General features: G+C 35.9%; 1 protein-coding gene across 2 annotated transcripts in view; it reads left to right on the forward strand.

Annotated features, from left to right (window-relative positions):
* The first annotated feature begins 3,947 nt into the window (after positions 1 to 3,947).
* LOC149772638 (methenyltetrahydrofolate synthase domain-containing protein-like) overlaps positions 3,948 to 21,759 on the forward strand; it is a 29,900-nt gene continuing 12,088 nt past the window's right edge. The window contains exons 1-3 of one of the 2 annotated variants that reach the window (XM_089947542.1): positions 3,948 to 4,057; positions 12,813 to 12,890; positions 15,425 to 15,528. In XM_089947542.1, the coding sequence (XP_089803668.1) occupies positions 12,839 to 12,890; positions 15,425 to 15,528 (156 nt within the window). In that variant the 5' untranslated portion in view covers positions 3,948 to 4,057; positions 12,813 to 12,838. The remainder of the gene's footprint in view (positions 4,058 to 12,812; positions 12,891 to 15,424; positions 15,529 to 21,759) is intronic. The other variant, XM_089947543.1, reaches the window with a different exon arrangement.

The raw sequence follows: 21,759 nt of genomic DNA on the forward strand, positions 1-21,759 counted from the left end.
CGTGCTCGACAAAGCTTATGGTCGCACTTCCTGGAAGTTGAGATCGATCGCTGGCATAATTTCAATCACTGGTAGTGGCATAAAGGTATTGTTCTTGTACGCATCAAACCACTGATTCTTATTTTCTTTTAATTCTTATTTTCCTTTAATTCTTCGTGCCTATAATTCTCAAAGAGCCATTCACACCTGTCCATTTTATACGACCTCCATCATTATTTTGGATAGTCATTGCACCATACATAATTATTGTGTTCGACAGTGACACGTCATGAATGACAATTCATAAATGGATTCGATTTCATATCGGCTACACGCGTTTACCAAGAAACGCTGTTGGGTTTGCACACGAGTTCTTCTGTCCTGTGCACCAAGTATCTGCGTTGCTCAGTTATACTCTTGATTGAGACATTTCACGTTCGAATCACTGTCGTAGAAAATTATATTTTTCTTGATTACTTAAAAATGAAAGTTAAATGTTACAAAAATCTTTCAGTGTTCGTTACTTTCCAGGTGTGCGTATTTCTTTGATAGGAATTGTTATCAACACTGCCAGAAGCCCTCGTTTGACTATAAGAAACAAGTCTACATCAGCCTCTAAGAGCGCAACTTTGCGGAAAGCTTCCCTGATATGGGGCTGCCAAGTTTTGTTTCTGAAGAAGTCAGTGCTAGTTTTCTACGAACAATCTTCATTCTTAAACTATCCACCGATTGGAGGTGATCCCAACTTGGACCACTCTTACCGGAGAGTTTTCCATATCTTTGTACATTTTAAACTGTAAATTATTTTGAAATACACAGTTCTTTGACTCCTTTGGAAAATTTCGTTTTCTTCGTTACCAGTCTTGAATGAACATAGTTTTTCCTTAAACCAATTAACTCTCTTGTTCGTACGGAATTAGCTTATCTTTGAGAAGGCATGATATCTTATTTATTTGTATGTTGTATATGAACCCAATGTCCATTGGACAGGAACTAGATAGACCTTGGAGAGGTCTAGGATAGCCTTTTGATAGACCTTGGATAGGCTTTGGATATACCCTTAATAGGTCTTATATAGGTCAAGAATAGGGTTTGGATATACCCTTAATAGGTCTTATATAGGCCAAGGATAGGGTTTGGATAGGCTTTGGATAGGCCTTGAGTAGACCTTTCATAGACTTTAGATATGCCTTGGTTAGACATCGGACAGACTCAAGGTCCATTTATATGACTATAGGTCTTGGATAGGCCTTGGATAGGATTTGGATAGGCTTTGAATAGACTTTGGATAGACCTTGGTTAAACCTTGGATATATCTGGAATAGGTCTTGGAAAGGCCTTGGATAGACTTTGGATAGGTTTTGGATAGACCTTGGTTAGACCTTGGAAAGGCCTTGGATTGGCCTTAAATATGTTTGGATAGACTTTGGATAGACCTTGGATAGGCCTTCCTTAGACCTTAATTAGACCTTGGATAGACATTGAATATGTCTTGGATAGGCATTGGTTATACCATGGATAGACCTTGGTGTTACTTTGGAATGAGCTTGGATAGGCCTTGGACAGGACTTGAATAGGCTTGTGAAAAACCTTGGATAGGCATTGGTTTTACCATGAATAGGCCTTGGAAAGGCAATAGTGTTATAAAGATCGATGCAGTCCTTCTCGAGCAGTTTTCTGTTTCAACATGAATGCACAATGAACCTGTGATGATTATAATTATTTTCATTTGTTAACAGCACCTGCTTTGCATCATCGTAAAGTATAATTAATACATCACCCAACTGAAATGCTATAACGCAGAATAACCACTATAGATATATGTGGTTGGTCTGAACATGTTGTTTTTCTTAATAATTAATACCAAGTAATCATCTTTTAGTGTCCTCCTTACAAACTAAATATATTTTTCACATTATTTCACATTATCTTTATTTATCCTCCGGATATAATTTTGCTGTGGTCTGTTTCATGAGATTTTCATCTGAACGCTGAATTATTCGTGAGTTTTACAGAACCATTTTCGAACTCTGTTTCCCTCCACCTGAAATGGCATCTTTTGTTTTGCTTGATTCAGATGTTGACATAAAAATACATCTTTGACTTTCATGTACAAGTAACCGTTAGTCAGATCGATTTAATCTTCGGTTGTCCATTGATTTCAAATTCAGTAGGTCCTGAAGTAGTTAGGGACGACATAAGATGGAACACTGTACATTGGGATTCTTGCATTGTCGTCATTGTTGATGTCATGGCAACCATATCAGGTCTCAACTTTAAACATTCGCAAGAATCTTCAAACACCTTCTTGTTAAGTAATACAGCTAAGTCCACTTTTTACTGCTGATGTGAGTTGTTATTCCGGACGCATTCATGGGATTTTAAGGGATTTTCATATTTCTTCTGTATTGTACTAGTTGTGACGTATAAGAGGAATCAACGCCTTGGAAAGGGGCGTATGCGAATTTATAGTTGTGTCTCAACGACTCAAGAGATTTCGTTGTACAACATGTTTGAATCAACACATTTGTTTTATTAACGTTTCTTTACGACTATGTTAGAGGGTGAGTACGTTTTGGCAACATTCTAATCCATGTTAGAGGGTGAGTACGTTTTTGGATACATTCTAATCTATGTTAGAGGGTGAGTACGTTTTGGATACATTCTAATCTATGTTAGAGGGTGAGTACGTTTTGGATACATTCTAATCCATGTTAGAGGGTGAGTACGTTTTTGGATACATTCTAATCTATGCTTCAATACGACATTTAAAAAAATGGGTGCTACCGTACCCAAAACAGATTTGAACATAACTAATAAACCATGTCCTCGTTTTCGAGCTACACTGTCATAAACAATTCATCCTATGCAAGCAAAAATTTTCAACTAAGATGGCGGCTGAATGTTAAATTCACGTTTGGGCCCTGTAAACGTTTTTACCCGGTTTAACGTTGGATCCCTCTTGTTTCGCCTCACTATGCATTCCTTGACATCATTATGTAAATGAGTTTAATTTCCCAAGACCTCCTTTAGGCTCCACCCTGTTTCATTAACATCACTACCTTCAAAATGTATCATTGTTTCCCCCATCTGAAGATTATTACCTAGATGTATTAGCGATTTTCTTTCACGCTTTGATTTGGGATCTTCCTAATACCAACCCTAAGTCTCACTGAATAAAATCATGTTGTAGGTTAAAGGTTAAACTTGTCAAAGGTTGAAGTTTTATATCTGATATCTTTACGACGGCATCATCAATTAATCCAGGTGCACGTGTAATAACGCCTTGAGTCATGTTTGTGGTTTTATATACTTCATTTCGGGACTCTTAATTAAACTTATCACTTAGAATTAGTATGTATGTATTCCTTGGATGTCACTGAGTATGTAAGGCGACACACCATTCGATGGAGCAAAATGAGGTTTTCTTATTTCGTGCTGATATAACGGATACACTTAATTCCTTTTGTACCAAAAAGAACAATAATATTTTTAATCTCATTGGAGTTTGGAATTTTTAAAATAATAAAATTCGAGGCCCATTCTGAACATTAAATGGTCGGTCCCACTGTCACTGGCAATCGTCCCTCTTCTTATGCTCAGAGTACACATGAAATAACCATCATGAATTTTCAAGCGATTACTTATTTTGATTAAGTTATACTATAACATTTGATAAGCTAAATTTGAATATGATCTTCTTCTTCTTCTTCTTCTCTCTCTCTCTCTCTCTCTCTCTCTCTCTCGTTCTAAATTAACCATCAGCACAATCATCACAGTTCACTGTTTTTTTCAGAACTTGAAACATACTTTCCATCAATGCATTCTCTCTAGCCAAGGTTATGATAAGCAACCAACCTTGGATGGCGAAGATGGCATGGTTAAGTTATCCGTCCAATGGGAGGTAAGCCATGAAGAGTAGACAGCAGCTGCAGTCAAGCGCCGACAAAAAAAAAAAAAAAAGTATAAACAGTTGTTTCCCCTGAAAGCTCTCTTGCGCAGGAAATAAGAAGCATTGCCACATTGACACCTCGTCAGAATATTTGGGTGTTGTGCCTACAAAAACTGCAAATATTTGGTAATATTTTATATATTTGTGTAGCTGACATCAAAATATGTGGAGGAAGATTGCTTAAATTAGAAAGAGTTACATTTATTATTAGGATTGGAGCGTTAAAACTGGAATTTGAAACATTTTGATACAAACGCTGGTACGGCATGCTCGCCCATTGCTTTTCGAGCAAATGTCGGAATACATGCCCTATCACGTGTTTGGTCTCACATGTTGACAGATAAAATTGTTTTGTTAAATTTGATAGTGTATCATTGATGTAAAACAAAATTAAGATACAAGTTGTTGTTCCATGGTTTGTTTGGGTTTTTTTTAGTTTTTTTTTGTAAAGCGCAGAAGTGTAAATGTACACCTTTGTTTGGAAATGTTATCTTCGCAACAAACGGGGCGTCATACCACATTGTCATTGCATGTGTAATTTAGACATATTTTTTCAGATGAGCAGAGTCAGAAACATACATTGTAATGAATTCTAAATGCCGCGTTGTACCAAGATTAAATTATAGTAATTGACAGTTGGTACAAATATTAAATAAACTTTCACTAGGTATTAAAGAAACTATCGTTAAAATGGCGATGTGAGGTTGAAGTCACTCACCCACAACATAAATAACCCATTTGGTGTGGATACATGACTGGGTTTCCTTTGCATTAGTTAGTTGCATTGAAATCGTTAGAATTTGGACTTTGTGGATTATTCTTAAGCATTTAGATATGACATGAAAAATAACAAATGTTTTGATTACTTAGCAATACAGCTTCCACATGTGCGGAATGTTGCACAAATTGTACAGAGTTGACAAAGATAATGCTGGATATCCTCATTGTGACTATATGTATGTGTATGTAGTCAGAAAGCTGCATGTAACTGCAGACCATTTAATATTTGCATTTAAAAGTAACATTAATTAAAAGGTTCTTCAAATCTTGAGAATTTACTTATTTCAAGTGAACATACAGTAATAGTTCTTGATTTTTAAGCCGAAAATATGAGTGGGGGTGTTGTTGGTATGTGAATTGCACAACTGTTTTAAAAATGTCATTCATATCTTAGTACAAACATTGCTTGGCATTTAGAATCTCTCTACATTTACTACAATTTCCCACTGTTGCAGAATATTCTTCTCATCTGTTACGGTGCTTTTTATTGAGGGTTTTTTCAACATGAAATATTTTAGCAGGAAGTGATGAACTCTCCCCATTGTTCAGTCCAGTAACTTCTAAAGTAAGAATTTTCCATTTACATTATATGTTACAGATTTGTTATTTATTCCTATGTTAATTATACAGTTATGTATTATAATAGTCAAGATGAAACTTTGTAGAGTAGACATAAGGCCTTGCTTATAAAGGCAGTGATTAGTATATTCTCAGCAGTTCTCTTTGCCTGGGACTTTTTTATATTTCTCATTGTGAACGAGTTTACAAAAGCTTTGTGGACCTTTTTATGATCTTGAGAGTTACTTCCAGTTGTAAGAAACAACAACAGAATACTTGACACATGTGTGAAGACCAAATTTTGATTGCAACATTGTTGAGCCTGTTCCTGTAAATGTCTGCATTTGTAGATCATCGTATATTATCTGTAGTGATACATGTTATAATGTACTATAGCTGATGCTTATTTCAATAACAAAAACCTGACATAGGGAAATAGACATTGGTAGAGATATTTAGATTACTTACCTTAATGTGTCATTTAAATATTGGTTCTGGACAGTTAAAATTTGGCCATTTTTGAGGGGAAAATGGGACAATTTTTAGCCTAAAATGCTGGCCACATGTAGCATTTGAGAGGTGGCCATCTACATTGGGTACTTTGGTACACTACATTAACTCATTGGTGCCAGAAAATAAGCTGTGTAGAGGATGTGGCAGCTGGGGAGGGGGAATGTATGAGAGGGGAACCACTGTATGCAGTTTATTTGTAGGGTCATAGTACTACAGGAAAATCTTCATGTATTTACCTGGCCGAATTTTCAACGCAGACATTTGAACAAAACAAAAACTTCCGTCTTTTTTTGATGATTCATTAATATTCAGATCCTCCAGATGAAATTGCCTTGATGGCTTTGCCACGGTTGGCATATAGAATAATAGGAAATAAGTCAGTAAGGAAACATGACTGAACTTGGAATTTTGTGGTAGCTCTTGCAGTTTGCATCATCTGCTGTTCCATGTAGGGAAATTATGCTGCAGATTTACAGTTTGCATCTATTTTAGAAAGGGGTTTTCTCAACAACAAAAAACATCATCCCATGCTTCTGACCTACATAGTTACATTTTTAGGTTAATTGTCCCTCAGAACATTTAGTCTTTTCTTTGTATGAATTGTACATTTTCCTTAATCTATTTGCCCAGTGATTCAAGAAAACAGACGACCTAAAGAAGCATCGGGCAATGTTTTTGTTTTTTTTTGTGGAATCCATTGAGTGCTATTAGGTCTGGGTTGTCTCTGACATCACTCATTTTTGTGAAAATATGAAAAAGCAGTGAATCAAATACTATTTAACAAGATGTTGCTACAAGTATATACACCAATAATATAACCATAAATTTGCAATCCTATAAATGAATTCTTAAAATGAAGCTAGAAAGTGAGTGGTTATATTTAGAAAACCCCTCTTTTTAAAAATAGATGCAGTCATGTCGTGTGTTGCACCATATTCTTGGCATTATTGATTCAGTTGGAAAGAAGGGCCTTGTTTTTATTCATATAAAGATTTGACTGCTTTAATGGCATTGTCTAAAAAAAAGTTATGTAATGTATTTTCAGCAATAATGATATGATGAAACTATGGTATGAAGACACTTGCATTTGCTCTCATGTACATGTTACAGGGATTATTTCAAACAAGTTTAGAATATCTTTCCAACTGTCAGTTTTCAGAAAGTAAAAGAAAAAAATTCTTGTTTAAGGCAGTTGAATAATCATTTTTTTCTAACTTGCAATTACAGTACTGTAATCAAGGTGCAGCAAAAATTAATTGCATTGTAAGTTTCTGCTGTTCTGTTTTAAAGCCATATGACCAAGTAGACTGCATTTTCTCTCCATCCAAACATACACTTTACAAGTACATACATATATTTTTGATACATGTTCACAGGGCTCTAATTTAACACAAATTTCTTTGTAGCCAGAAGGACTATTATATTGAGAAATTTACTAGTCCTGCCAGATCTTTTACTAGTCCTGTTCACAAAACAATGTCACACAGCTTTCATGTACGTTTACCAATTCAATTTTAAAGATCGAACAACCTGCAACAAAACTGGATGTTTTCTGTGTGCTTGTTTTTGCGAATTGCATACACCAGTTACACCACATAACGTTCCTTGTCTTCTGTCTGTTTCTTCTGAAATTTTCCATATGCTTTGCCCTATCATAAGAATTATTCCTCGTCATTCTCATTCAACTTTTGCTTTTTTTCTATCAAATGCCACATTTTGCCTGTCTTATAAGGAGGGAATTGTGCCTTGTTTTGAAATACAAGATGTTATAGTATAGCTGACGCGAATTATTTAAAGCAAGAAAAGGAATGGCACAGTGTCCTTTATATAATAAAGAGCAAGAAACACGTGTCTTTGTCCCCTCCTGCAATTAAATGGCCTCTTCATAACAAAGACTTAACTTCAGCGGATGTTCTGTATGATCAAAGCAGTGGCTATTGTAAACATTGTTTTAAAATATTTGCATCAGAAGATAGTGTTAGTTTCAGCTTGCAAAAAATGTGTTCCCATCAAACGAAGCTATCTGACACTTGGCACGTATTTAACAGCTCCAATTACAGTATCATAAGTCGTAAGATTGGTAATTGTTTCTAATTAATCGAACCTCAATGTATTGTTGAAATTAAAATTAATAATAAGGCGGAAAATTTTCAAATCTTAGATGCCCATGTTCAGAGATTTAAATTCCCAACAAATGTACGGCATTCTGCTTGGATATCTTCACGTGTATTCAATTATTTGTTCATTCTTGTAAGGGAAAAATATAAAAACTAATCTTATCATCATAGAAAAAGTAGTTGTATGTGAAAGGATGTGTCAATAACGTAATTGTAATAAATTGATCTAATTCTTATAATTATTTTGATGGAAATGTAAAATATGTAGTTTCCTGTTTGTGACTGCTGGAGCATTTAGGTAGCGAGCAACAAAAAAAAAGAACCTTAAACAAGAAACGTTTAAACTAATTTCTTTGAATAGTTTTTGCCCTGTTCTTTTGTGGTATGTCGCTTTGTAGTTTGTTACTGTGGTCGAGTGAATAAAGTGTGATACCACGTCATTTTTTGATTTAATTTGTTATCAGATTAATTAGGATCAATTACCAAACTTCCCTTGTTAATGACGGGACCATAATTTGCGCAGTTAAGTGAAATGCACAAAATCAGATTCTTGTTATAGAAACGCACCTTTCTGAGGCAGAAATTGACTTCTTCATCTTATGCTAATATTTTATGACTGTTTACAATGGCCACTGCTTTGATTCTTCAGAACATCTGCTAAGTCAAGTCTTTATTAGGGAATGGCGTACACAAATGCTGACTATTGATAACCGAAAGTTACTAGTCCGACAGGAAATCTGCTAGCCTCGGACTAGCAGACTACCGCTAATTTTGAGCCCTGTGTTCAGAATAAACATATAACACGGAAATTAAACATTGCTTAAATCCAGTGTTATATGCAGATATACATAATGAGAAACAGATAACATAATTCAAAAAAGAGAATGAACGCTAGCTAACACACACACACACACAGGTTCTCAGTTCTTCCATTTCTGTCCAAATTGAGAAGTCACTTAAAAATTCAAGTCAAGCTCAATCCATGTGATTGTCATTAACATTTGAGCTGAAATTGTGCCTGCCTTTACAGACAAGTATGGTAAATTGTAAATACTGAGTAACACCTGACCCTAGTGAAAAGTTGTTTAACTCCTATCTCTCATTGGATGTGAGTGTCATTTATCGGAGATTAATACTAGTTGGTGTAATGTGAGTGGGTTTTGACAATGTTTTTCACTGTTTTCTCTCAGTCGTATCAGATATGCATACTTCAATTGGAAGTCTTGAAAAAAAAGCCATTCATATTATTCCATGGGTACAGTCAAGAAAATAAAATTAATTAGAATCATAACATAAAACGAATAAAGTAAAATACAATTTTATTAAGATTAAATTAGGAACTAGACCTGTTACATTTGTTTGTTTTTTTTTTAATCCTATTTCTGCAGCACAAGTACCACAACGGTTCCCACCATCAAGCAAATGAATTGCTTTGACCATCTCCAAAATTAAAACAGTTGCCTTGCTTTTGAATTGGAGATATGGACAGCCTGTCTGGAATACTGTGGATATAAGCAAATAAAAATGTTTACACATTGGTTCGCATGACGTGCCGTTACAGTGGTCACCCTCTTGAACTGCCTACTGCTCCAGTAGCCTAGTAGTTACAGTATCCGTCTTGGGTGTGGGAGGTCGTGGGTTCCATCCCAGGCTGAGTCATACCAAAGACTTACAAAAATGGTACTGATGGCTTCCTCGCTAGGCACTCGGCATTAAGAGGCTAGTGTTAGGACTGGTCAGCCATGTGACTGGGTGGGACATCACTAAATGTCTGCGACATGATGCACCAGTGCTAGACATCACTATAAACTGCCACACTGCAGACATCATAGCGATAGGACTGAAAAAATGGTTAAAGCTACGTAAAATAAAAATTCCAAATCTTGAACAGCCCCCTGACCAGTGGCGACCTGCTTTTATGGCCAGAAACCCTTGGCACCGATAAGTTTGTATTCAAAAGTACCCCTCAAGAATGGCCACCCCTCCAGTGCAGCTAGCATAATTAGTATAAAAATGGAAAATGTTCCCCTGACCAGCAGCCACTTTTTTCTTCAGATGTATCCAAAACGAGTAATTAATTGATATTGTGACATGTGGTAAGTAATCAGATTATCTCTTGTCTATACACGTCTCCCAGTGTCAAGTTTCCATTGCTGTGCCAACTATGTTTTTATACCTAATTTGCGCAAGTATTTGTTGCACTGAATTAAAAGCTGACATTGTATTACCACGTTAATTATATTGTACCAAATAAAGGGAGTAGAATAAATGAAAACTTAAAGGCATGCCAATCCAACCATAGTGTGAGCTTGGGCCTCCAGTAGAATGTCAGATCAATTCTTTTCTAACACTTACGGTTTTGGTGTGAACATAATATAATTAAGCTACCTTAAATGAGTATGCTCATTTGCAGCTGTGATCAAAGATAGCAAGACAACTAAGCGAAATGAATACTTTATAACATAAAATTCTGATTCACACAGTTTATAGTTAATATGTAATTATGGAATTGACGCTCAGAGATTTCCTAATGGAAGAGAACAAGTTTCATTATTACTTACAGTGACATCATTGTGTCAGTATTTTACTAATAGAACAATTATAAAAAAATTGACTTTTGACAGTGATGGCTGTTTCACAAACTAAGTGAGCCATTTTTTTTAATAAAATGAATCATGTTTGTGAATTCAACTCAGTAAGTAGTCTGCTGCCCTAAATAGTATGTTCCTTAAGGCATTCCACTATAGTAGAGAGCAAAGCAGGTGTCATATGGATCATGGAACCAGACCATTCAACAAAAACATACGGCAGTTATGTATTACATATTTTAAACAAGTATTCAGCCAATAAACAAATGGGTTTGATTCCCCCCATCATGATTTTTATGTCCAGCAATAATGGCATCATTTCATATTGTTATGTATGTCCATCGATAACTTGCGCCCACACTTACAGTGCGGTCTTTGTTTTTAGACCCCATTTTGCAGGAGTTATCGAGGGAGATGGTAATAATAACCGCTTTAGTGGTCTAGTAGTTAGACCACCTCAGATGCAGGATTGAACCCTAGCCTAGTCATACCATGACATAAAAATATAATACTAGCAGCTGCCTTGCTTGGCAATCTACATTAACAGGTTAGTGGTTGGCCTGGTGTCGGGATAATGTGACTGGGTGGGACATAGTGCTTCATCACTCTAAACTATCACAATGCAGACATCCTAGCAGTAAGACTGAAAAACTGTTAAAGCTACATTAAAAACCCAAAACACGCACATGTTTATGGGTATTCAAAATGATATAAGCCTATTCCTGACTTGAAGGCTTGTTAGAGTCAAGGAATGGTGATTGCTGTTGTGTTTGGACCAGAGACCTTATATAAAATGACAAATTTGTCTTAACCCATTACCTCATGTAAGCACCTTTGGATGCCTCTACACCATTCTAATGGAAGCACCTTTTGGATGCCCACTGTAAACATCGGGGCCCCGAGTGGCCGAGTGGTCTAAAGCGCTCTTCGTTACGGATCACTGCCATCTCACCTCTGTCTGCGGCGGTTCGAGTCTAAGATTCAGCCAATGTGGGCATGTGAGAAAGCTTGCCAGTAGCTTCTCGTGGGTCGGTGGTTCTTTCCAGGGTTTTCTGGGTTCTTCCTCCACCATTAATACTGGCCGCCATGTATAGCCTATCGTGCTGAAAAATGGCGTTAAACCCCACAACAACAACAACAACTGTAAACATCAGTCATTTTGAATTGGTTTTGTTGCTCCACCTTCAGGGGAAATCACAGATACTACATTCATTCATTTGAATAACCATTACATCTGATCATGTGGTCACTATTTAAACTTAAATAGTAATGAGCTATTTAAAGTTATGGACTCGGATTCTCCACTCTCAAAAGGAGGCCTCAATTTTTGTTCAGTACTTTCCTGGAGTTGCTTAATTAGAATAAATACTACGAAGGTTCACTAACTTATAAAGGTTCTGATATTGATTTAGGCAACAGTTAGTTTTTATAATTTATCAAATGGAGTGATGTAGACGTAGACAAAGAAATTTAGAGTGTGAGAAAAGGCAGCAATGGTTGGTCACATGGCTTCTCTGGCTTGATGGTGAACGAGTTCTTTTAAGATTTTAAAGCACATAAATTTTTCTATGAAAAATAATTATATAGTTATAATGATCAGATTTTAATCCTCCAGATATATATAATAAATGTGTACAAAAATTGTCAAATGGTCATACTTGATGTTGAATATAACTTATACTGCTATAAAAGTCAACAGGCAGGCCTATGGTTTGATAATGAGATGAATGGATGCATACTGACGAGGTAATCTTGAAACTGGCTAACCTTATTACCACTCTGTAGACAATATTTCTAGTCAGATATTGATAAAAGGCAGGATGCATGCTTACTAATGTGGAGTGATCTTGCACTCATTTGGTGACTTGGTTAGTGCCCTGAAGGCTCATAAAATAGTATTTTGTGCTTTTATTATTGGGATCTTTGATGGTGTCGGTTACAGTGAGATACAATCATATAAATGGAATGATCATGCATCTGATCAGCTGAGCTTGTTACCATCTTGAATCCAATTTTATGATCCAGTTTTGATCAGTCATAAAATATTAGTTTTAAGAATAAAATATTGGATGGGTTTAATAATGAGCAAGATGTGCACACATCTGCATTCTCTCAAAATGGGTACACATGTTCTTGTGATTGTTTTGATATGATTTATTCAGTTTCATTATTATTTGTAAATTTCTCAAAAACTTCGCTTCATCCTGCAAGGATGGTCAGGATTAATTAAAAAATGTGAGTAATTTTGGTTTCCTGAGAGGGTGGTACACTTATTTTGCAGCATGCTAAATGTATATTTTCAAGTATTTTTTGGTGTATTTTCAGTAGCTTGACCAGCGCCTATTGCAGCCATGGCACCGACACAAAAAACTCCTGCAGAAGCAGTAAAGGAGATGGGTTCAGGTAAGTTTGATGCATTTCTCGAGTCTGCTGTCTTAACTATTCAGGTTTTAGAGTCTGACACTATATTTGATTAACCAAAGATTTTGGAGTCAAAAACAAAGTCACATAAACTTGTGAAACTATATTTTATCATGTAAATGACAGGAACAGGTGCTCAATAAAATGATACATTGCAGACTTGTGTATCTCGTATATGCATCAATGTATGTGCATGCACGATAAATATTTCTTGAGATTTAATAAACTTTCATGGAGTAAAATGAAAGATAATTCATCTTCTGGAGAACAGTTAACAAAAATACAGTAAATCATTAGGCATTGTATACGTGTTTTATGTAAAAGTGTTTATTTGGCAAGAGAGATATCAGCTGTGTACTTAACATACTTTTTGATTAGTCCGACCCAAGCCCTCTGTTTCTACAAAAGTTTGGCATAAATTTACTGGGAATATCTTTTCTGGTACTAGGACCAGGTTTGAGCGTCTCCTTGTCTCGTCATATAAGAAATTGTGCATTTGTTGACCAGGGAAGTGATTGATATGTTAGTGTTTCAGAAATGTGCATATGTTTGGTACTATACACAATCTTCATTAAAAATGATTGATGTAAAAAGAAAGAAATTCAAAATGAAATGAAAATAGTTACATTTTCTTGTGTGTTCATGGTTGTGCCTGGTGTGTCAGGCAAATTTTAATTCTTTGTATAATAAGAGCAAAATACTTAGTATATTCATTTAATTAGGTAGGGCCATTCTAAGATTTTTGTTAAGCCTTTTACAGGGTTCCCATGCTATTGGGGAAAAGTCGGGAGAAACGATATTTTTTTCCCCAGGGGTGAAAAGTCCTTGAGATTTTGCAAATATTGATGAACGTCTGGAATTTTCCTCCACAACTTAATGCCCGAAACAATTATGTAATAGTCATAACTGAACTGATCGTGAGTTAAATTTATCAAGTTCTAACCAGAATATAGTGTGACCCAGCTATAACACGGTAGCTGGGAGCCATAGAACCTGACCACGTTATAGACCAAACCGTGTTATAAGCAACCAGGCCAGTTAGCTGAAGAAAATTATGCATGTACCCACAAAAGAATTGCAGGGAGGGGGTGTAGGTAATAAATGCGGACTGTAAAATACATGCTTCATCAGCACATTTACCATCTTAAATCGATACATATTAAATGAGAATTACACCTGTAGTGAAAACAGAAGACATATAATAGTTTACTTTATTTAGAGAACCATGAATTGGTACATATACGTGAATCTTGGGGTTTGGGAAGTGTCATCTTATTGAAAATTGAGGTCTTTCTGACCTATATTTTATCCATCAGTGTCATAATTTAAATTTTGTTTAAAATGTATTTTTTGGGATCATATATATGTTCAATCAAGAAAGATGAGAATTGGATGCATCTGTGTTAGTACTACATCCTTACAACCAAACAAACAAATTGTAATGCTCAGGTATGCTATGCTGCTGTTGGTTGAATATTTGTCTTTAGCTCATGACCACACCAATTTGTCCTGATTTATACATCCTAACTACATGACTACTCCAGTGGCCTCTTGGCTTGAGCATCCTCCTTGGATGCAGGAGTTCTAACCCTGGGCGAGTCATACCAGAGACTTTGCAAAATGGTACTAACAACTGCTTGACATGGTGCTCAGCATTAAGAGGTTAGTGTTAGGACTGGCCGGCCTGGTGACAGGATAATGTGACTTGGTTGGACACCATGCTACATGTCTGCAGCGTGATGCCCCAGTGCTCGACATCACTGAAAACTTGTTAAAGCTACGTTAAAATTCCAGATCACTCATCCTAACTACACTAAGGCCCTTTCTAACCATTACAGTCAGAAGCAGGAACAGTTATGCTTGTTCAGTGGTAAACCTTAAGTATTAATGACTGTTCATAGTATATTGTCATGGTTTGCCCTCGGCAGGTTATATTTGAGTCGTGCATGTGAATGAGTGGAAGAGTGGACAGCAATATTTCATGCCATATTATGTCAGCAGTGGTAGCTAATCAAGTTAGATACTGATGCATGAACTAAGCTTCCCTTGTTGGACATGATAGCTGTCACTCAAAGATTTCTTGAAGCAGAATTTAAGAACACTGATTTTTTTATTTAAAAAAACAGGTGAAAACGAGAATGTCTAGATTTTATCAGCTCATTTTAGTACCTATACATTGATAAAAAATATTTTTTTGGGCTCTACAGGTCATAGACCATAAGAACTTGTGGGATGGTACATCAATCTTTCCATTAGCACAAGTTGAATATTGCTGCTAGTTCTAAACTGCTTTGATTTTTGCCATGAAATTTTATACTTGGCCTATGGCCTATTTGGTCCTAGACATTACATCTACAGTTACATTTCCTTATACATGTTTTATTACCGTTGCTAGTCTCTAGACATTTTGTATTAGTTACGTGTCTCTGAACATTATATGTTATATTGCAGTTACATGTACCTGCATGATAATATATTTGACAATATTTAACTATTTATATTTTTAAACTGTCTAGATGTTACCAAGTGGGATATAAGAGAGAGAGTATGGGACTATATGGAAGCAAACAACCTGGTGGTCTTTCCACGTCCCTGTCATAACCGCATTCCGAACTTTAAGGTATGATCTTTGCTTACTTTATTTTCCAAAAGGAAAATTAAAAAGGACTTCAGAAAATGTTGCCTGTTGATAGAGACCTTATAAAAATTTCAGCCTTGAAAGAAATCCTCAAAATTAATATCACCCACTTTGTGTGTGGGGCGGGGAGGAGGATGTGATACCCTCTGTTCATCCATCTTTCAATCCAGCCATCTGTCCTTTGGTAGCTATGATAGCTCAGTGGATGAGCATTGGATGTGTAATCTAAGAGTTGAAGATTTTGTTTGATGCCTATCGAGTAGAATTGCTTGATAATATCAAGTATTGGTATATTGTTGTATACAACCAGTAGCACAATAATAGTGATATAAATTTCTTATGGTTGGCATAGTACAGTGTTGACATGCATTTTGGTAAAAAGTTGCAGTGAAAATATTATTTTGATAAATAAATATTAGGAATATTTCACCACAAAAAATAGTTTGTGATTGGCAATGGCCTATTGAATTCCATACCTATACCTTTGTAAAATGCTTCAGTAACATTCAGATTTTGTTTAACGGGGAAAGTAAAAATACAGGTAATATGAAGTTACATAGATGTGAATCTTCTCTTTGAAGCTTTAATTTCTTTTTGTCAACAAATAAGCACCTTGCTCACATTGATGACTATCTGACGTTAACCAGAAGCAACAAGTGTTTCATTCATGGCTGAGTACAACTGGTGAAAAATTCAAAGCATGGTTGGCCATGTGGACTTGTTTGCTTTAAGAAAGAGTAAAATGGATGGGAAAATTTATAAGGCAATTGCTATATGCAGTGTATTTTAGTTTTGCGATGGCAGACTTTCCAATCTTTATGATTTTGCAATGAGTCTTGAAAAAATTACCCGTAAAATATGGGCTTATGGAATAAAAGCAAAAACAATGGAGTAAAGGCTATTTGCCATAAAATCTGGACAAATGGTTCATCCATGTTTGTTTTGGATCCAGGTTTCATATTGGATTTAGTCGGGGAACAAGAATAACTTTACAGCAGTACCTCAGACACTTCAAACTGCGCATATTTTTTCTTTTCATGCAAAGTGTCTGGAAGATCAAACTATTGATTATAGAACTTTTTTTTTATATGGCGTCTAGTAAATGGTGCACAGGGATGGTCCTGGCTTTTAAAAAGCTGTCGCCCAAAAAATCGCCAACCTCAATATTTTGTCGCCAATTTTCAAAAAGTGTCGCCAGAACAAGTAGTGTACATTCTTCCAAGTGTTAATTTAGTCTATTAATGTAACAGGCAATGAAAATTACAAAAGATGGGTTAGTTAATTCTTTAATTACAACAAGCATTAACAAAATGTTAGAAAGTGTTACATGAATATCCTTCGCAATTTTAGGGCTGCCCACTTGTTGAATGCAGTTTTCACATCTGTACATGCTGATTCTCATGAAATTCTCGAGAGATGAGATACAGAGTTTATTTCTGATGTCAGTTTTTATGAGGTTCATCTTACTGAATCCACGTTCACAGTCCACAGCACTGACAGGTGACACCAGTAGTCTATCAGCAGCCCCCCCCCCCCATGGCTAGCTTCACAAAGCTTGTAGTGAATTGCTTCCTAAATTCCAAGAATGATCACTGAATGCTGTATAAATTTTCTCAACAAACAAAATGGGATCTCCATTCCCACGAATGAAACTTGCATGAGTCAACACCTGGCAATATTGGACCGTATATATAAGCATAAATTCACACCCAATTTAGAGATTCTTTCACTCTTGTATTTTGAGAAATAAATAATTATAATTAATTATGCAAAACTGGTTGTTGTTTTTTTGTGCTATTTCTTGTTTCGGAGCTTAAGTCTCAGCAGCCATAACATGGATTGATGGCAAAAGGAAAAGATCAATGAGTAAAATGCTGCACTGGCGACAGACATAATTGTGATTGAGATTTTTTCCATTTGCTTTGTATTTATACACAGTAGTCGGTACTTCAAAGGTTATCAGTTTTCTATGAAGGTTCAGCAAAACTATTGTACTGGTATATGTAAAAAAAAAAAAAAAACCAACAGAAGATTTAGCCATTCAATTAATTGTATCTGTTCTATTCGCGTCTTCAGAAGTCGGTCAGTTGTAGGTATAGTTTGGTAGCATGATTGACTGTATCACAGCATACAGTACTCGGCCTAGATGTCAGCATAAGCAGATTATGATGTAACAATGCACTGTAAAGATGGGGTTGTCAATACGAACAAAGGATTGTTTGTGTAACAGATTGATTCCAGTGCATTGCTTAGTCAAGTTTGTGGCTTCCTTTCATTCTCCCTTTTAATTTATCCAGTCCAAATCTATGATTGTATGTACAAATTAAATAACCAAAAAAGTCTGTCGCCCAAAAAATCGCCAGATGGGCTATTTTTGTCGCCAATAAGGAAAAAAATCGCAATTTGCGACATTGGCGAAGCCCAGGACGATCCCTGGGTGCATGTTGAAGACTAAAGGAAAAATTAAGGCTTTTAAAAAGTGTTAACAATTAGCACAGAAGATTATAAATGAATAATCATATTCTTGTAAATGAAAGCAGGAAGGGACACAGAGTGAATCCTGGTCAGAACTGTTTGACGTATGTTGATGTGGTATTTGCAAAGAATTAATAGCCCACTCCTCTTGCACCCCCGGTTTTTTTTTTTGTTGGTATGCTTCACATAGTAAAACTCTGTCAACAAAGAGAATGATCAAGCTTTGCATTTTATATATGCAGTAAAATCTGACTTTAAAGAAATGTTGCTTCTGTTCACAAACTTATCAAAAATATAACACATGGCTTAAACATTATCATTCAAGGCAATATTATGATATAGCTTTTGTACTTGTACATGCACATAGTATCTCCTTATCAGTTTTTCACTTCCTGATCCTACCTTTGCAAGATATCACAATGGGCTGCAACATTCAAACATATCTCCCTAGCTATTGTCAGCCAGTTAAGTAATATGTGACATGGAGGTTTATATTTGACCTCTTTGTCTTTAATTGCAACTATTTAAACTGCCCAAAGGATAGTGCTACATCAGCTCCAATCATGACAGTTTACCATTTATACATGCTACACGTAACGGGTATATACTAAAAGTGGTGGCGCATTTTTTGGGGGAGGGGGTAATTAAGAATACTGAAAATTGCGCTTTCTTGAAACACGACCAAGTTAGGAGGTATGGGAGTACAAAATCATATTTTCAGCATGACATGTCATGCTTCAATTTGATTAAAATCAGATCTCAATTTCACGTAGTCACAGTGGTGATCTGATTTATATCACTGGCTCATTGCTGCTTACAATTTACCTATCATTCATTTATAAAGTATAAAAAAAGATACTATATACATGACTGACAGTTAAGCTGTAAACAACAATAAGAGCCCCTGTCATATAGATTGCAACATGTCAGGTATGTCAACATCGAGAAAATATATTTCGACATATCATCAGCACAATCTAAGTTTCTTCAGGCAATATAAAATTTTCTTTCAGCAAGCCCAACAGGCACCTCACTTGGAATACAGGACGGGCCTGATCCAAGATCAGTGTATCTCCCAGGGATGTAAAATTGAGGTTAAAAAAAAACAACCTTGGTGTCAGAACTGGGGGTCAAATACAAAATGTGGGGGGTCAAAAATGTACTGACACATTTTCATATGACTCATACTTTTTCAGCTTGAAATAGGATATTGCAACTTGCAGAACATACTCTCTATCTCTCTCTCTCTAAACATACAAATAAACCAACATACACAATTAACAAACAAATGCATTGTCCATTCAAAGAATAATTTTATTAGTTCATTTTTCTTTTAAAGTCATACTTTTAACAGTGTCCAATATGAAGCAATATTATAGCCCAACACATTACATACAAGCCAATACAAAAAGCCAAATAAATCTTTTTAATCAAACGGCAGTTAATTTACTGCCTTTCATAAAATGTCTACTATCATTGGTTTCATTGTACTTCGTCCTGGAACACATTTGTCCAAAACTCAAGGAGGCTAAAGATTCGTCTTCTTTCTAATAAATTACACTTGAGCTTTTAAGATCTTTCTTTTATTGCAGAAAAGTTAAAAACCAACAAAATCTGCAATGCCTCCTGACTTTGTAATCCAAATAATGCATTTGTCTCTGCAAGTTTACTGATTTCTTTGTTATGAAAGAATGTTGTGGGTTATAATGTGTTCTCCAGATATCTTGTGGCGAATGAGGGCAGATTTTTTAAATTTCTAAAACCCTGTCACGAAAGGATTAGTCACTTTTGCAGTCTTCGCAATCACCCTATCAGAAGTCACACTGGTAATCTTAATGGATGTGCTGTATTCATGTCAAGGGAATTATTTCCTCCATTCTTCATTTAAGTTAGATCCACAGTTACTCTTTTGTATCTGCTTCTTTCACTTTCTTCGTTAATGATTTCAAGTGCACGATATTTTAATCTGCAGATCACTTTCTAGTGCAACAAGGATTGAGGTTAAAGATCTAGATGACAGCTTGCTGAGCTTGATGGAAATCGCGTGAGAGCTCGCGAGATATTGGGAAGCTACTCCATCATAACATTGCCTATGCTAGTCTGGTTCATTGTTTCGTATGTTTCCTGCATTGCACTCTGCTGTACGAATAGAGGAGTGCAAAGCAGGGAGCAAACAAAGCGGGGAACCAGTCAGTGCCTATGCTCGAAGTATATATCATGTCATCCATCGTACAATAATTTGGGTATTAAATAAATCCTAATCAGTTATGAAAATCCTTTGCTTCAAAAAAATGCACAGCTACAAAATATGTGCATCGGTTCTCTCTAGCGTGCGTCCCTGATGCACAAATGTGTGTAAAGGGAAATGCTGAAGATTAAAGGGGTGTCAGGCCATCAGATTTTTTTATAACTGATATGTCTTGTGACAGGAGATATGATTGCCATTGTCGTGTGTAATGTAAAATAATAGTGAGAATTTTGTCAAGTTGAGAGATGGCAATAAGCCATTTAGCCGCATAGAGTTTGGAACTGAAGTTGGTGCAACTGTTCTATTGGTAATTAAGTTCACTGTGTATCTTCACTGCAGGTTTTGAATGCAAAACTTTTTAAAATATTTTTCATTTATGGGTGAGAAAATCAAAAATGTTACTGAGACAGCCTTGTCAGTTATGCATTGGAACCACAAATCTAAAGTACCATCATGGGAAAATTGCTTATTAGTTGGGTGAAAGCAGAAAGAGTTTGCATTCACTATTTTTCATGAAATTAATTTAAATCTGGTTCCTTTTATAAATCAAAATATTGCAATAATGTTGAAATAAAATATTGCAATATATCACATATGATTTTTAATTCAATACCCACCCTTACTGTCAAGGTGAGCTCAAGTCGGCTGCCTCATCATGTCCTTAGGAAATGGACTTGGCCTCTAATTCCACTGCATGTTCAACTAAAAATGTGTTCACAGTGAAATGGAGAAAACCACCTGTCCTTGACCATGTCTCAAAAACTAGCAAGTGGGAATTTGCCTAACTTTGTTCATGGTGTTCATCTGTAAGTAGATATGTACTGACTTTTCCCATGAGACCCATCTGATGTAGTTTATGTTCAAATACACACTGCTGTTTAAGTGATATTTTTTAACAAATTTTGGGCAGGATGTGGGGTGTGTGTATATATAATGAAAAAGATCAGTGTTTTTCCAAGTCAGAAAAGTAGCTCAAGTTTACGATAAGACATATATGAGAGGGAGAGAGAACAGTTTCTAGAAATTATGAAACAGTCATTTGTAGACATTTGTAGATTATTTGGGTGTAACCTTCAAAGACAAGTGTACTCTGTATTGAAGTATGTTACTGGTCATATTAGAGCTTATAAGATGGTCTCTTGTCTGTTGGCACAAGTTTGTCATTTCTATCTTTTTAAACTACTTGAAGGATTGCCATGAAACTTTCCATTCAATGACTTCTTGCTGAGCTCGATGGAAATCACATGAGAGCTTGCGAGATTAAGGGAAGCTACTCCATCATAACATTGCTTATGCTAGTCTGCAGCATGCATGTTTTGTATGCTCCCTGCATTGCACTACGCTATATGAATAGAGGAGTGAAATGCAGGGAGCATGCGAAGTAGGGAACCAGACTCTGTCTATGATGGAAGTATACATGATGCCATCCATCATCCAAAGCATTGGATATTAAATAAATCCTGATTGCATTATGCAAATCCTTTGCATAA

This window comes from Sinohyriopsis cumingii, unplaced genomic scaffold (genome assembly GCF_028554795.1).
Source record: "Sinohyriopsis cumingii isolate HCF-2022 unplaced genomic scaffold, ASM2855479v2 utg001328l, whole genome shotgun sequence".
NCBI lineage: Eukaryota > Metazoa > Mollusca > Bivalvia > Unionida > Unionidae > Sinohyriopsis > Sinohyriopsis cumingii.